This window comes from Pan paniscus, chromosome 18 (genome assembly GCF_029289425.2).
Source record: "Pan paniscus chromosome 18, NHGRI_mPanPan1-v2.0_pri, whole genome shotgun sequence".
Lineage (NCBI taxonomy): Eukaryota > Metazoa > Chordata > Mammalia > Primates > Hominidae > Pan > Pan paniscus.
In genome coordinates, this window is record NC_073267.2 from 87752332 (window position 1) to 87769109 (window position 16778).

At 42.0% G+C, this 16778-nt stretch overlaps 1 protein-coding gene across 1 annotated transcript; it reads left to right on the forward strand.

Moving 5' to 3' along the window:
• The first annotated feature begins 5452 nt into the window (after positions 1-5452).
• CLEC3A (C-type lectin domain family 3 member A) lies at positions 5453-14926 on the forward strand. The gene is made up of 3 exons (XM_003820903.5): positions 5453-5602; positions 10955-11038; positions 13276-14926. Exons 1-3 carry the CDS (start codon positions 5488-5490, stop codon positions 13668-13670), a joined length of 594 nt encoding a protein of 197 aa, XP_003820951.2. The 5' UTR covers positions 5453-5487; the 3' UTR covers positions 13671-14926.
• Positions 14927-16778: the final 1852 nt, after the last annotated feature.

Consider the following 16778-nt stretch of genomic DNA (forward strand, 5'->3'; position numbering starts at 1 on the left):
GAAGCCCAACCCCTGAGGCAAAAGCAATAAACAACAGATCTGAGACTTTAATCCCAAAGTATCAGAGTTCTTGTTCTTGGCCTATATGCGGCACTGCTCCAATTTAGCAGTCGCTTAATCCTCTTCCCTAAAACCTGTCACCATCCCTTTCTGTAAATTCTTTAACACTTTTGGCAGCCATAGCTATAAGTAATAGCCAGAGTAGAAACGGAAGTAGAAAGCCAAAGGCAGCTTTGCACATATACAGAAACCGACCTTTCCTATAAGCATTTCAGGTTGCTTGTGCTATATCCAAGTCCAGTCCTATCGCTTCCTTTAAATGCTACCCTGGAACCTTTGAACACAGCCTTTAAACATGTTTGGCCTTGAGTATTCATGGAGAAATAACCATCAGGCCGGATAGATTTGTTTATTAGAATTCAAGACTCTGGAAAACAGCTTAGAGCAATTTTAAAATAGCAACCAGTGGAATAAACACACCAATGGCACAGGGTGGTCAGTGAATGTGTTGCAAACAGCCATTTATTAAAGAAAATGAAACCCTGGTGACAGTTTTAAAATCGTCATCAAAACGCTTTTTGTCTAAAAGCAATATTTTTATAGTGTCTATCCCTGGCTATAAATGTGGTGTTTCTTCTTAAACAGTCCTTTCAGAAGCCCAGGTCCAGCCCAGGAGACAAGCTGGTGACATCATCCTGCTCTACAAAAAAGGAATTGTTCAGCCTCCAATGAAACAGTGAGACCTGCCTTCCCCAAGGACAAGGTGGGGCAGGGGTCACCCCACCCTGTTATCTTTGATGTGTGTAATTTCTTTTTTTTTTTTTTTTATGTGATTTTTTTTCAGGTCTCTGCCATCCCATGTGCATTTCCTGATAAGATATGAGGGGGAGAGCCTCACCTAAATGGGAAGGCCATGTCTGATGTCCGTCAGCATTTGTGACAGGGAAAAAAACCTTCACTTGAGAATGTTCTGAGGTCCATCACTATCCACAGACCCTCATCCCACTTCCTCTTCTCCTAGCCAATCCTGTCAGCCATTTAGTTTATTTCATTTTCTCTGCTTTTTCCCTGAAGAGGGATAAGCTGGAGTTGGAATTCCTACAGGAGGAAGACAAGTTAAAGGACAGCTTCTGTCCCTGTCTGGCCTCAGGGCCAAGAATCCACAAGACAAGCAGAGCTTCTCCAGTGCTGAGTGTGATGATTTCTTAGTGTGACTCCAAGTGCTGGTACAACAGATGAGCCTCAGTCTCTTTACTCTTCCATGGGTTGCATTGCTGTTTTCCTTGGTCGGCCAAATGCCTTGTTGCCTTAGAGAGGCAGTGGGAAGAGAAGGAAGCAAAAGCAAAGCTGTTCAGCCACACATTCAAAAATAATTATTGAGCAAATACTATGTGCCATGTGTCATATCACATGCATGGTTGAACTAACCTGACATAGCCCCTGCCCTGCAGGAGTTTACAGACCAGCATCCAGCAAGTAAATCAATTAAGTAGGTAAGTCTTTAAATGAGAAGCAAATTGTGATGAAGCCTATCAAGGAAGCAGGGTACTTTGATGGAGAACCACAGAGCAGGACCTTTCTAGATTATGCACATTGAGAAGGCATCTCTGTGGAGGTAGCATGTGAGTTCAGACCTGAAGGACAAGGTGGAGTTGGCCTTATACAAAACAGCACACACCAAGATATCAAGTTTGGGAAGGCATGGAGTGGACTGACAGAAAACCCATGAGAGAAAGCACAGTGGGGGTGTGGGAAGAGACTTAGATAGGATTTAGAAATGGCAAACGGTCTTCGCAACTGGAACAAGTCACCAGGAAGAACCAGGTAAAAGGGCCTCAGCAATCATGATAAGCAATGTGGGTTTCACTTTAAATGCAATGGAAAATTTTGGAGGGTTTCAAGTAGGTGAGTGACAATTTCATTAGTGATGCATGGTGCATCCATTTGAATTGGAAAGGGGCTGAGTTGGGATGGGTTAGGACAAGAGCTCTTGACTTGGAATGGGATGATGATGGCAGGAGTGAAGAACAAAGGTCACGAATCAACATGTATGTGGGGGTACTTGCTGCTGACAAGGTCGTGGGGAAGGGTGTTGAGGGCAAGGACAGGGGCCTCATAAATGCCTCCCATGTTTCTGAATTGGCCCATTGAGTGGGTGGAGATATTAACTATCACAAGGAAGACTCTGGAGGAATGAGACTTAAGTTCACAAGTCATTAGTGAGAGAAGCACCTAGAATTCAATGTTTGACTATCATGGGTTTGAAATGTCTGAGACATTGAATTCTAAGTGTCACATGGACAACTGGAAACATGAGACTGAAGGGAGGAGCTCCAGGTTGGGGAGGCTGATGCGGGAGCCACAGACAGCACTCTGAAGCCATGAGAAGAATTAAGGTCTTCTAGGGAGAGAGTATAGGGGAATTAGAGCAGCCAGAGGAGAGCTCTGAGGAGCACCAGGCACTGGAAGTGAGGAAAAGGTAAATTCTCAAATATTTAATTAGAACAAAAAGCATGGGTTAAATATCCCAGTGAATAGTTAATAGCTAATAGTTTCAGTGAAACTATTCTGTACGACACTATACATTTGTCCAAACCCACAGGACGAATACTACCAAAATGAACCCTAATGTAACCTGTGGACTTCAGTTAATACTAACATCAGTATTCATTCAGCAGTTGTGACAAATACAGAACATTAATTCAAGATATTTTGTGTTTTGAGACAAAGTCTTGATTTGTTGCCCAAGCTGGAGTGTAGTTGTGCAAACATGGGCCACCACGGTTGAGGCTACGGTAGCCTCAACTTCCTGGGCTCAAGTCATCCTCCTACTTCAGCCTCCTAAGCAAGCTGGGACCACGAGCACCTGCCACCACACCCAGCTAATTTTTTTTGGTTTTTGTAGAGATAGGATCTCATCATATTGCCCAGGCTGGTCTCAAAGTCCTGGGCTCAAGCAGTCCTCCTGCCTCGGCCTCCCAAAGTGCTAAGATTATAGGCACGAGCCACCACACCTGGCCCATAACTTGAAATTTTTTTAAAAGGATTTAGGAAGATGGCAAAGAAAATTTTTGATCAATTGTAAGATCAGGTGTAAATCATTGATCTTTTCCCCTGTTCAAACCAAAGCACATTTTCACAGCCCAGGTCTTCTGGAGTTAATCAAAACTAGATTGTAATTTCTACTCAGTTCCTTGAGATCTTAGTGATGTTAGACAAAAACCACTTAACTTTTGAGGCTCAATCAACTTTAAAATGGAGATAATATTATTACTTATCCCACAGGCTTGCTGTGAAGACTAAAAAGATGGCATTCCATAAATTGTATGTACCATTGTAATTAATGGTAAGGATCTTATTTTTAAATACTGGACATTGCGCTATGTGCTTCATAGCCATGATTTCATTTAATGTTTCCAACAGCCTTGTAAAATAAGCATTCCTAGCCCCCACTGTTAAGATGAGAGAAGCCTTATAGAGGTTTATTGACTTGCCTGAGATCACACAGCTAAGCGGTAGGTTGTGAACTGAGCTCAGCCTGTCTTCACAATGTTCTCAAATGCCCATGCATTAACTGCCCATGTTGGTACAAAGATTCAACACCGGAGGTCAGATCTTTAATTGTACAGTTACTTTGCTGAATCATGTCGGACTTTCCTACATCAGTGGTCTTACTATGGTGTTACTATATTGGTAGGTTACAAAATGGCTTTAACTTGGAGGAAATGAAGATGAAATAGACTGTGGTTTTTCTCATTAAGATTCAGAAGGAAGCACTCATTCCTTGATTCTTTCTGTATTGTCTCAAAGAAAAAACAAAGGCAAAATGAACTTGGTCCTTCAGACCTTCCAAATCTGCAACCACTGCCCTCCGTCTGCACCTGGTCAGCCAAATAAGCATGTGGAATGCAGGAAGGCCTTTCCCTGGGTCTAAATTCCTCCCTCTCGGCTATTCCTGTAATGCAAGTCCATTGCTTTTGGTGCAAAAGCCCATCAGGTCCCGAAAACTTGCCCTTAAAGCCTATGGTTAAAGGTAGGAATAATTGAGTTTCTCATTACATTAATTTTATTTTTATTTTTTATTTGAGAAGGAGTCTGGCTCCGTCGCCCAGGCTGGAGTGCTGTGACAAAATCCTGGCTCACTGCAACTTCTGCCTTCTGAGTTCAAGCGATTCTCCTGCCTCAGCCTCCAGAGTAGCTGGGACTACAGACTCCTGCCACCACGCCCAACTAATCTTTTTGCGTTTTTTAGTAGAGACGGGGTTTCAACATGTTGGCCAGGCTGGTCTCGAACTCCTGACCTCAAGTGATCCACACACCTCAGCGTCCCAAAGTGCCGGGATTACAGGCGTGAGCCACCACGCCCGGCGAGTCTCTCACTAGGTTTCTCTGTTATTACATCATGCACTTGAAAGTGTTGTTTAATGTGTTCAAGGAAAAATGATTGGTGAGGACCTGAAAAAATAGCTATTGATCTATTACATTAATTCTTATTCTAATGGAAATAATTCACTTTTTAAAATTTTCTTTTCACTGTAAGGTACATTTTCCCAAGAAAGTAATTTGCCTGGGCTGGAGTGCAGTGATCTCGAACTCCTGGGGCTCAGGTGATTCTCACACCTCAACCTCCCAGGTAGCTGGCATTACAAATGTGTGCCACCATGCCTGATGAATTTTTTTATTTTTTGTAGAGATGGTGTTTCGCCATGTTGCCCGTGCTGGTCTCGAACTCCTGACCTCAAGGGATCCACCCACTTCGGACTCCTCCCACTGGGACTACAGGTGTGAGCCACCACATGCAGCCCCAAGGAAGTAATTCTTGATGAGTCCACAAAATCCTAATGGAGGAAAGCCCTATATTTTATCATCGAGTATCTATTTCCGCAATCTCCATAAATCCCACTGAGAAAACTACTTCCAAGCTACACTTGAGCTGTGCAGACACATGAGTGTGAGTAGACACACTGCCTTAAATGAATGGTGCTGTGGCATCACATACACACACACACACACACACACACACACACACACACACGCAGTAACTTTCCTTTTTCTGCAATTTTTTTTTTTTTGCCCTGAAAACTAAATTGAATCCATTTTCCAGAACATTTAGTGAATTTCAGAGTTCCAAATAAAAGAATTTTTCACAAAGACCCCAATCTTCTCAGAGTTTAAATTTAAAAAAAGAAAGCAGGCTAAACCTGTAGTTAAGTTTGACACACTCCAAAAAGGCAAATCACTAGAAAATGCAGCAGAAATTAAATAAATAGAAAGCCTAACATGAGGCACAAGAACAAGAGGCCACCTTATGCTGTGGCCAGCAGAGGCATTCAAACATTCCGTCAGCAGGATTGCAGCCAACCTCCGAAGCTCACTTTTATAAGCCAGCCCCAGGCATCCCAGAGCAAGATGTAGCTGTGTAGTCTACCTCTCCATAGCTGCTTTAGGGGGGCTGGCAGCGTGGCTCAGCAGGCTTGCCCCAGAGCCATGGCAAAGAATGGACTTGTAATTTGCATCCTGGTGATCACCTTACTCCTGGACCAGACCACCAGCCACACATCCAGATTAAAAGCCAGGAAGCACAGCAAACGTCGAGTGAGAGGTAATGGGGCTTCTCAATCAAGCAAAATTCTAGGCTTAGACAGTGTGGGTAGGTGCTGGACAATGTTAATTTTCAAACTGCTCCAGGACACTATCTTTGGTGATGGCACCATGCCATCATCCCTATATGGCATTTCAGGGGATTAAGTGAACTTTTAATTCTCTGGGATACTTTATTTTAAAGAAACCAGGCTGCTGGGTTTAAAAAAAAACAACAGGGAAACAATTTGATAATAAAAGAATTCTGTGTTGTATATTTTTTGTTAGGTGGGCTTAAATAGAATGTGCTTCAGAGGAAGCTCAAGTGGATTTCTGAAAATCTGGTGTTATTAATATGGGGCAAGAAGAATGTATTAACTGAGCACACTGTTTCACTAGTAGATATTGAGTAACTCGATTCAGTTATATTTTAAGATAACTATAATGTTATTCAATGTGTAGCAGAGGATAGAGATTTTGCTAATTGTGACTTCCTGTTTTGTCATTAGTTATCATTAGCTGTATTTCCATATCCTTGGCAGCATAAGGACAACCTATACCATATATTTAAACTTTTTCATGTCAGAGACACTGAATCTCTCCAACTTAAAAAAATCAATATGCAAAGTCATCTAGTATTTGAAGGCATTGTGATGCAAAACTGAATCTCCCGGGAACCTCAAATTTTGAGTGACTTGAATTGGGTTAACAGGTTAAAGAAATTGAAAAGAACAATGATGATAGCGAGGTGTTTGCAATACGTTGAAACCTAAGCAAAAGAAAAAAACAAGACAGAGGGTCATGTTTTATCACATCCTCTGCATCATTTTCATTTCAGGATATTTCAGATTATGACTATTTCCTTATTTTCACTTCATTAGTAACAACACACACATACACACATTTCAGCAAGGTTACAGTCTATTTGACATGACAGATGGCTGGTGGGTAAAAAGGGGTCTTGTGCTTTAATGATTATAAAGTACCATTTTTCAGGGACATTTATTTACAAAATTTAGGTCTGGTGCAAGGTTTCTTTTTTTTTTTTTTTCTGAGACAGAGTCTCGCTCTGTTGCCCAGGCTGGAGGGCAGTGGCACAATCTTGGCTCACTGCAAGTTCCACCTCCTGGGTTCACACCATTCTCCTGCCTCAGCCTCGCAAGTAGCTAGGACTGCAGGCGCCTGCCACCACGCTCGACTAATTTTTTGTATCTTTAGTAGAGACGAGGTTTCGCTGTGTTAGCCAGGATGGTCTCGATCTCCTGACCTCGTGATTCGTCAGCCTCGGCCTCCCAAAGTGCTGGAATTACAGGCGTGAGCCACCACACCCAGCTAGTGCAAGGTTTCTTAAGTGGAATCTTTTTTCCTTAAGAAATACTGTACTTCTTTCAGTGAAAGATTAAACTATTTCTCATGAGTAGACGAAACATATTGCTGAAGATGGTATCAAAAGGAGAGGGGAGAGAGAAGATACTGGGTGACGTGGCACATTTCTGTAGCCAGCGTTTCTTCACTGCTGGATGGAGTGGCACTCCTCTTGAGAGTGGCGATCACCCAGTAGGAATGTGTGAAGAGGGTCTGAACGTGACTGCGTGTGCATGTGGGTGCTGTGTGGGTGTTTCTGAAGTAATCGCAGCTTAGGTCACACCCAGGTTTTCCAGGGGCCTCCCTCCCTTTCCTCCTCCCACTCTCTTCTCTCTCCCCACCTTCTTTCCCACTTCTTTACCCCCTTCTTCCCCACTGCCTCCCTCATAACCACATGTGCATGCACATGCTTTTAAAACAAAAACAAAAACAAAAAAAAAAAACTGACTGGGTACACACCTCTTAAATGTCATTCCCCCAGTATAGTTTTTGCTACTTTTTGCCATTAGGTCCAAGAAAGTAGATTCTACAGTAGGTGAAGCAATAAACCTAAACCAGTCAAGCAATTATATCCCCACCCATCCATACACTTTTAAAATAGTTTAAGTACCTTGAAATATAATAATACCAGCGTTTAAGAGATCAAAAGTGAAAGCCATCTTCTCTCTCCCAATCCTCACCACAAAATTATCCACTATTAACTATCAGGTAATACTATTCCCAGAAGTTTTGTGCTTTGTTTTTTGTAGGATTGTTTGTTTTGAGACAGAGCCTCACTCTGTCACCCAGGCTGGAGTGCAGTGGTGTGATCTCGGCTCACTGCAACCTCTACCCGCCAGGTTCAAACAATTCTAGTACCTCAGCCTCTCAAGTAGCTGGGACTACAGGTGCTCGCCACCATGCCCAGCTGATATTTGTACATACACATTTTTTAGTATAGATGGGGTTTCACCATGTTGGCCAGGCTAGTCTCAAACTCCTGACCTCAGGTGATGGGATTGCAGGCATGAGCCATCATACCCGGCCTATTCCCAGAGTTTTTAAAGTGCACAATTAAAATACATATTTTTAACAAAATAAGAATTGGCTATGCAGAATGTTTGGCTAGGCAAATAAATTTATTTCATCTATTAAACCTTCGATAGTTACCAGTGTAAGCAATACTTTATTCATTTTAACAGCTGCATAATATTCCATTGTTTGAATGGGTCTGATCTCTCCCAATACATCTCTTTTTGATTCAATAGCCCCAAGTAACTGCTTTGCACACATACTGCTCCCCATGTTAGGATGTTATGAGACATTTCCAGAAGTAAAATTGCAGGTTAATTATACTTTCTAATTGTCCCTCCAAATGATAACACCAATCCATCCTCCCATCTTCTGTGTATGGGAGTGCCCATTCCTATATACTTTGACAATCCAACATCATATAATGGTTTTACTGGCCATGTCTTCTGGGAATGACTTTTGTGTTTCTACACTGTGTCTGCCTCTGGAGAGCAACAATAAAATGAAAGGGAGCCTTCTGGGGGACTCTAAATAGCAACGGAAGAATTTAGCTCCAAACACAAGATCTCTCTGGTACTTGCTTCATAGGTCTCAATTTATGTGTTGCATTCATGAATAAAATATGACTTTTCCAGCTCAGTAGTTGTTCCACATATTCCCTTTGTTTGTTGTACACAAAAGACATCTACATCAGCTACAAAGGATGGAAGCTACAGCCAAGTCCCTGGATAATGAATTTCATAACCATCTCCCAGGAGCCTAATATCAATTCATGTGTCTTCATGTTAATTACAATGTTTACAATCTCCCAGTAGAGGCCACTTATTTAAGGAGAATGGAGCAGGAAGCTGAGAGGGATGGGGGATGACATTTTTAGAGGTGACAGCTTATACCTTGGAAGAAAGTGTTCAGTAGTCTTTGCAAGCCCGGCCCCCACCAGCTGATGAATTTGCATTCTGAATGCACCCTTACATTTTTTCTGGATTAAATGGTCACACAGGTAAAAATCTTTAGGTTATAGTATTTCTGAGCTGAGCCATGGGATGCTTTGAGAACTGATGTGTAGCATTAAGTAAAACAGAGGCAGGGTCCACCCCTGGATATTCCGGAAGACAGCTTCCTAACCCAAATGAGGAAACATCTGGCTTATGAAGCACATGTTTAAGGGGACAGTGAATTAGCACATGTGAATTTTAGACTGTCCTGAAAAATCCAGTACAGAACATAGACTTCCTCCATGGCATCCCCACAAAGCAGCTGGGGACAGTTCATACCAAGCTTTAAGTATCTTCTCTGTCTGGGGCCATGTGCTCGGGACCAAGAAGGTAGAGGCAATCACTGTGCAGAAGCAGGTAAGAGGGATGAAATGAGAACAGGCCTGGAGCTGGGCAAATTTAAATCCCAATTCTTCACTTTACTAGCTGGGTGACCTTCAGCAGGTGAATTCAGCTTTCCAGGACTCTTTCTTCTGTAGAATGGAGACAATGATTGTGTCTCTCTCAAGCACTACTGAAAGAATTGATCTCTGACAAACAGTATGTGGAGGCTTTTAATAATTTTTATTATGATTTATAATTCCTGTTTTTGAAGACCTCACAAGCTGCCAATCTCTAAGAGAATCCTTATTACACCTGAAATTTCAATTTATCCAAGGTTGCTTGTTTTCTGCCACTTACTTATAGCCAAGATTGGTCAAGGACAGCTATAAAGATCCTTTAGCCTCATCCAGGAACACACAAGACTTAAGTTGCTAATACCTAATATAGACGTATTTCTATACGAACCTTTAGCACTTAACCCTGCTAGTAGCCACCATATCTGAGGCATGTGTTGAGTAGGAACACTGGGGACAGGGGACCTGGGGACCCAAATCAGTCAGAGTACGAATTCTGCCATGTATCTTTCGAGACACTCTCATTGGACTTGTCCTCATTCTTCAGTGGGAATCCAATTTTTCTCCCTTCATAGCTATGTTTGAAGAGCAAGTGAAAACAATTGTGTATACCATAAAGTGTGTATTCACTAGACAATATTATGAACACCTATTATGTACCAAGCATTATGTTAAGCATCAGAAGCACCAAGAATAATAAGACAGATGAAATAAAGTAGAGAATAGAAAATATAGAGAATACTCTATAAAATATGGAACAAAATAAAATGTGAACTGAGACTAGAGAATGAAGAAAAATAAGTTTCAAAGAAAGATTAGCAGAAGGGATACTAAATTATAGTATAACCAGGAAAGCCTTCTCAGAAGAGGAGATATTTAAGCTTGCTAAGAATACAGGAAAGCGCTGGAGCAAGAGTGATCCTAGCAGGAGGAACACACAGGAAAGATGAGATTGAGCTTATTCTCAGATGACCCTGAAAGTCAACAAGCCTAGAGTCACAGGATGTGACTAGAGAGATAGAAGGAGCCTCAACTCACAGAAGGACCTTCTAGTATAATGATTGCCATGAAGCTGTTAGGAATCTTCCTGTCCAAGTTATTTTCTTTTTCTTTTTTTCCTTCCTTCTTTCCTTCATTCATTGTTTTTTTGTTTGTTTGTTTTTTTTTTTTTTCAGACAGAGTTTCACTCCCTCACCAAGGCTGGAGTGCAGTGGCATGATGTCTGCTCACTGCAACCTCTGCCTCCCAAGTTGAAGCAGTTCTCATGCCTCAGCTTCCCAAATAGCTGGAATTACAGGCATTCAACATCATGCCCAGCTAATTTTTTTACTTTTAGTAGAGACAGGGTTTTGCTATGTTGGCCAGGCTGGTCTCGAACTCCTGGCCTCAAGTGGTCCACCCGCCTTGGCCTCCCCAAGTGCTGGGATTACAGGCGTGAGCCACTTCGCCAGCCCCAAGTTATTTTCATGCATTATTTTTTGTATACACTGGGCTCAGGTTCACCAAAACCACTATTGCCTTGGGTCCTACATTCCAAAGCTTGATTTTATTTTAATCATATGCTTTTTATCCACCTACCCCATCCCACCCTAAAATTTTCCCCAGACAAGGATGGAGATCTGAAGACTCAAATTGAAAAGCTCTGGACAGAAGTCAATGCCTTGAAGGAAATTCAAGCCCTGCAGACAGGTAAGGTGCAGACCTTCTCAGTGCCTTGTCCCAAAGGAGACAGGAAAATTTCTGGGTCAATTTCTGGGGGACGTCTTTTTAAAAGAAACATTGACAAATCAACAATGTGGCCAATAAGAGGGCCCCAATGCTGGGAGATGATTTTTTTAGGAAATCAGCTTCATTTACAATCCCATTCTCCTATATATGGGTGTTAGAGAAATAAAAATAAGTAGTTCAGGAATAAATTTGAAAAGTCAGTCCATACTTATTCTCTAAAGAGTAGTGAAACAGAATGAAGCAAGTATGAAACGACTAAAATGATCAGCATTTATTGGATGATAGCTAAGTGCCTATCAGGCCACCAGGACTCACTCGGGCCACACCCAGCCTAAGATGCTGGAAGGACATGGGTTAGAACCGCAGCTTGCCAACAGGGCAGCGCCAGTGTTCCTCCCCACAGTTATGCAGCCACATGCGCTACTGCCCAGGAGCCATTCTCCAAGGGGTGAGGAAGTGAGCCATGTGGGCAGGTTTGGGAACAGCCCTGGTTTACAAGGCTCATCCCCCAAGGAGCTAATATCCTTTGTAGCAATTTCAAAAGCAGGGTGTTGAGGGTCCTTACAAGAGACCTGCCTCATTAGAAGTTACTGCCTTCAGGGAAGACTGAAGTTACAGCTTTCCATCAAGTATTTATAACTCCCAGACCAGATGCATGTTACCAACCTGGGGTCATTTTTACCACAAGCCATGTTGCCTAGTAACAAGGATGACATACTCCCTTTATCAGGCTTCCAGGGGAACAGAATTAGAAAGTTAAAAGACAGTCAAATTCTTATGCAGAAGGTGAGTTTTGTTCATCCTTTACCCACAGTCAGGTACTAGAAATTCTTTATAAACACAAATCCATTAATCCTCCAGCAACTTAAGCTATTATGATCCTAATTTTACAGATGAGGAAAATGAGGCACAAAGAAGGTAAATAATTTGTTCAAGATATACACAGCTAGTTAAATGTCAGAGATGAGACCTAAACCCAGGCACTATGGGCTCTGAGACCTGACTCTCCAATGCTATGGCCTAAAACTATCTTTATGCTCAGTTTATCCTGAATAATCTAAACAATATTACCAAGGCTCAGCTATCTGCTTAAGAAAATCCCTGTCTCTCCACATGCAAAACTAGAATTTAATTGATTGATTGATTAATTTTTGAGACGGAGTCTTGCACTGTTGCCCGGGCTGGAGTACAATGGTGCAATCTCGGCTCACTGCAACCTCTGCCTCCCAGGTTCGCATGATTCTCCTGCTTCAGCCTCCTGAGTAGCTGGGATTATAAGCACACACCACCACATCCAGCTAATTTTTTGTATTTTTAGTACAGACGGGGTTTCACTATGTTGGCCAGACAGGTCTTGAACTCTTGACCTTGTGATCTGCCCGCCTCTGCCTCCCTAAGTGCTGGGATTATAAGTGTGAGCCACCACGCCGAGCATTTTTTAAAAATAAATATTATATACCATCTAGTTCCAAAACTCCCAAAGAAATCCAACACAGAGTAGCAAGCATGTATATATCATAACAGCATGAGGTTTAAGGCCATGTCTTGGGATAGGGCAGACCTGCGTTTGGGTAGCTGTGATCTCACATGCTGCAAAAATTACTTCATTTAAAAAAATGTGGCTAGGCGCAGTGGCTCACGCCTGTAATCCCAGCACTTTGGGAGGCCGAGGCAGGCGGATCATGAGGTCAGGAGATCGAGACCATCCTGGCTAACACGGTGAAACCCTATCTCTACTAAAAATACAAAAAATTAGCCGGGTGTGGTGGTGAGCACCTGTAGTCCCAGCTACTCGGGAGGCTGAGGCAGGAGAATGGCGTGAATCCGGGAGGCGGAGCTTGCAGTGAGCCGAGATCGCGCCACTGCACTCCAGCCTGGGCGACAGAGCGAGACTCCATCTCAAAAAAAAAAAAAAAAAAAAAATGCTAAGGTGTTACAAGTAACAACTTCTCTAAGCCTAAATATCCTGATATGTAAAAATAGGGGTAATAAAATACAACTTCATGGGGTTGTCAGGATTATGTAACTTAATTTATGTAAAATGCTTAGCATGTTGTCTGGCACATAGAAAATTGTAATTATTGTCTCATCATTATCATACTTCATTCCACAAATACTTATCGCTATTTGCCAGGTCCAGCCCTAGTCATAATACACTCAAAATGCATCTTAATATGTTAAATTTCACATCTTCACAGTCTGTCTCCGAGGCACCAAAGTTCACAAGAAATGCTACCTTGCTTCAGAAGGTTTGAAGCATTTCCATGAGGCCAATGAAGACTGCATTTCCAAAGGAGGAATCCTGGTTATCCCCAGGAACTCCGACGAAATCAACGCCCTCCAAGACTATGGTAAAAAGAGCCTGCCAGGTGTCAATGACTTTTGGCTGGGCATCAATGACATGGTCACGGAAGGCAAGTTTGTTGACGTCAACGGAATCGCTATCTCCTTCCTCAACTGGGACCGTGCACAGCCTAACGGTGGCAAGCGGGAAAACTGTGTCCTGTTCTCCCAATCAGCTCAGGGCAAGTGGAGTGATGAGGCCTGTCGCAGCAGCAAGAGGTACATATGCGAGTTCACCATCCCTCAATAGGCCTTTCTTCAATGTGTCCTCCAAGCAAGATTCATCGTAACTTACAGGTTGCTGATCTCTAAGAACAAGTAAAAATCATAATTTTTACTTATTAAAAAATTGCAACACAAGATCAACGTCCATAGCAATATGATAGCGTCAGCCAATTTTGCTAACACGTTTCTTTGGGATTTTGCCCTTCCTGGGGTATAGGGGATCAGAAATATTGATCCATGTGCACGCAGATAAAATGGCTTCTGCTAAACAGACTAAAATCTTTCTCTCTAGTCTTTCTCACTTGTACAAACCCAGTCTGTTTTCAAAAAATCACAGTAGCAATGCATCTCGTCACTCTAGAAAAGCAAGCTTAAGCTACCTGAAAGATTTTCCCTTGGAAGTTTAGTGTATGTTTGACTAACAAGAATTCCCTAAATCAGAGACTCTAGGTGCTATATAATCCAAAAACTTTTCAGCCTGTTGCTCATTCTGTCCCATGCTGGCAATAATACCTTGTCAGCCCATTACCCTTTTATTGAATTGCTCCATCTCCTGGTGGGACTTCTATCTTGTCTGCCATATCAGAACACAAACCCCTGAAGAGGTTCTGATTTGATTTTTTTTTTTCATGCCTACCCCTTTTTTGGAAGTTTCCAGCCGCAATTTGAAAAGAAATGACAAGGTGTATATTTGATCAATTTTTATTCCCACCATTGCATTACAACCTCTAACTTAAATGGGTAACCCTAAGGCAGATCAAAGAAGCAGATTGCATGATAAAGGGAAATAGAAAAAAAGAACCTACATTTATTTTGCTTTAGCATCCTTACTCTCACCTTTTATGAGATTGAGAGTGGACTTACGTTTCCTTTTTTACATTTTTGTATACTTATTTTTTTTAGCTATCATTATATATTTAAGTCTATTATGGACAACCAATCTTTGGAAGCTGAAAACTGAATTTAAAGAATGCTATCTTGGAAAATTGCATACGTCTATGCAATTTTTTATTCTGCCTAGTGCTATTCTGCTTGTCTAACTAGACTGTACTAAATAGCTTCATTGCTTAATATCAAATTACAAAGTTTAGACTTGGAGGGAAATGGGCTTTTTAGAAGCAAACAATTTTAAATATATTTTGTTCTTCAAATAAACAGTGTTTAAACATTGAATGTGTTTTGTGAACAATATCCCACTTTGCAAACTTTAACTACACATGCTTGGAATTAAGTTTTAGCTGTTTTCATTGCTCAATAATAAAGCCTGAATTCTGATCAATAGAAAATGTGTTCGAGTGTTAATTACAGTTATTCAAAATATGTTGGTTTATATTAAACTTGGCAGAGTTCGAGGGGAATTACCCTGAATTTAATCAAACTGGTGATTCGGATATATTCAGAGAACAATTTTACCTGGCAATGAAGAGGTACGGTCTGGCTAGAGGAGGGAAACTTTTAAAAAATTTTAGCTGCAGAGGCTGGGTGCAGTGGCTCACACCTATAATCCCAGCTCTTTGGGAAGCTGAGGTGGGCGTATCACTTGAGCTCAAGTGTTCAAGACCAACCTGGGCAACAGGGCGAAACCCTGTCTCTACACGAAGTACCAAAAATAGCCAGGTGTGGTAAGGCATGCCTGTGATCCCAGCTACTCAGGAGACTGAGGTGGGAGGATTTCTTGAACTCAGGAAGCTGAGGCTACAGTGAGCTCAGATTGTGCCACTACACCCGAGCCTGGATGACAGAGCAAGACCTTGCCTCAAAACAGCAAAAAATGTAGCTGCAATTATATCTGGTTGATCTTGGCCAACTCCCTACTTCCAACGTAACCATAGTCTTCGTAAAGGTAATGACCATAATGAAATGGGTGGACACTGGTGAGTAAGTGCATTCTCTTCACGTTTCAGGTACTGTGCTAGATCTTATATAATTCTCATTTATCTTGAGGAAGAACCCTGATAATTTAACCTTGAGAATTAGGCTCTAGAATCATTTCATATTACAGAAGAAGAAAAAAAAGAGAGTTAAGTTGCCCTAAGTCACATGCCAGGAAATAGTGGAACTGTCACTGGAACTTAACAAGCTGACTCAGATCCTGTATACTTACTACCCATGGGGAGCAATAAAAGGTAAAGCCCATTCAGAAAGGCAATGGGAGTTGATTCTAATCCAGTATCTCAATTTCCTTAGGTGAAGTAACAATCTGGACTAACAGCTGACCTTGAGAAGCATTCAGTCTGAGGCCACTTCACAGAAGGTGTTTTTCCTTCCTCCTTTGCAAGGGCCCAAATAAAGACAAAGACAACCAATGTTACTGAGCATGGTGGTTCAAGCCCCTAATCCCAACAACATCAGAGACTGAGGCAGGAGGATCACTTGAGGTCAGGAGTTCAAGACCAGCCTGGGCAACACAGCAAGACATGGTCTCTACAAAAAAAAATTAAAAACTAGCCAAGTGTGATGGCACATGACTGTAGTCCCAGCTACTTGGGAGGCTGAGGCAGGGGGACTGCTTGAGCCCAGGAGTTTGAGGCTGCAAGGAGCCATGATTGTACCACTTGACTCCAGCCAGGGCAACAGACAGAGTGAGACCCTATTGAAAAAAAAAAAAAAAAAAAAGACAACATTTGAAGATGATCCATTAAATAAGGCAATCTTTCCCAAGGTGCCTCAACAAGACCAAGAGAGTAAGCTAATGCAAAGGAATAGATGAAGGTTAGTGACATCAAGATGAGGGTTAGCAAATATCAAGATCAGTTAGCAAGACAAAGCACAGATGATGGGAAACAGCAAAACTGGAAGGAATGGATTAAGAGATTACCTGGTTTGTTCTCCTGGGTCTAATTCATGACCTCGACTTCGCTACTTAGCCAACAAACCAGCTGAAAGCCACACCCACAAGATTCCCTAACCTGGACTTCTCTTTGGTCTGTTTTGCCTGTTGGGTACTCTCTAGCAAACAGTTGGTCTTCAGGCAGGAATGATAAATTGTTCTTAACTCTCAGGCCAACTTTTTTTTTTTTTTTTTGAGGCAGGGTCTTGCTTTGTCACCCAGGCCGCAGTGCAATGGCACAAACATGGCTCATTGCAGCCTCAACCTCCTGGGCTCAAAGTAGCAGGGACCACAGGTATGTGC

Excerpts from the sequence above, each read along its gene's own strand:
- CLEC3A (XM_003820903.5), top strand. The coding sequence starts at position 5,488 with ATGGCAAAGAATGGACTTGTAATTTGCATCCTGGTGATCACCTTACTC. Across the intron at positions 5,603-10,954 it reads CAGCAAACGTCGAGTGAGAG|ACAAGGATGGAGATCTGAAG; the intron begins GTAATGGGGCTT and ends AATTTTCCCCAG. Across the intron at positions 11,039-13,275 it reads AATTCAAGCCCTGCAGACAG|TCTGTCTCCGAGGCACCAAA; the intron begins GTAAGGTGCAGA and ends ACATCTTCACAG.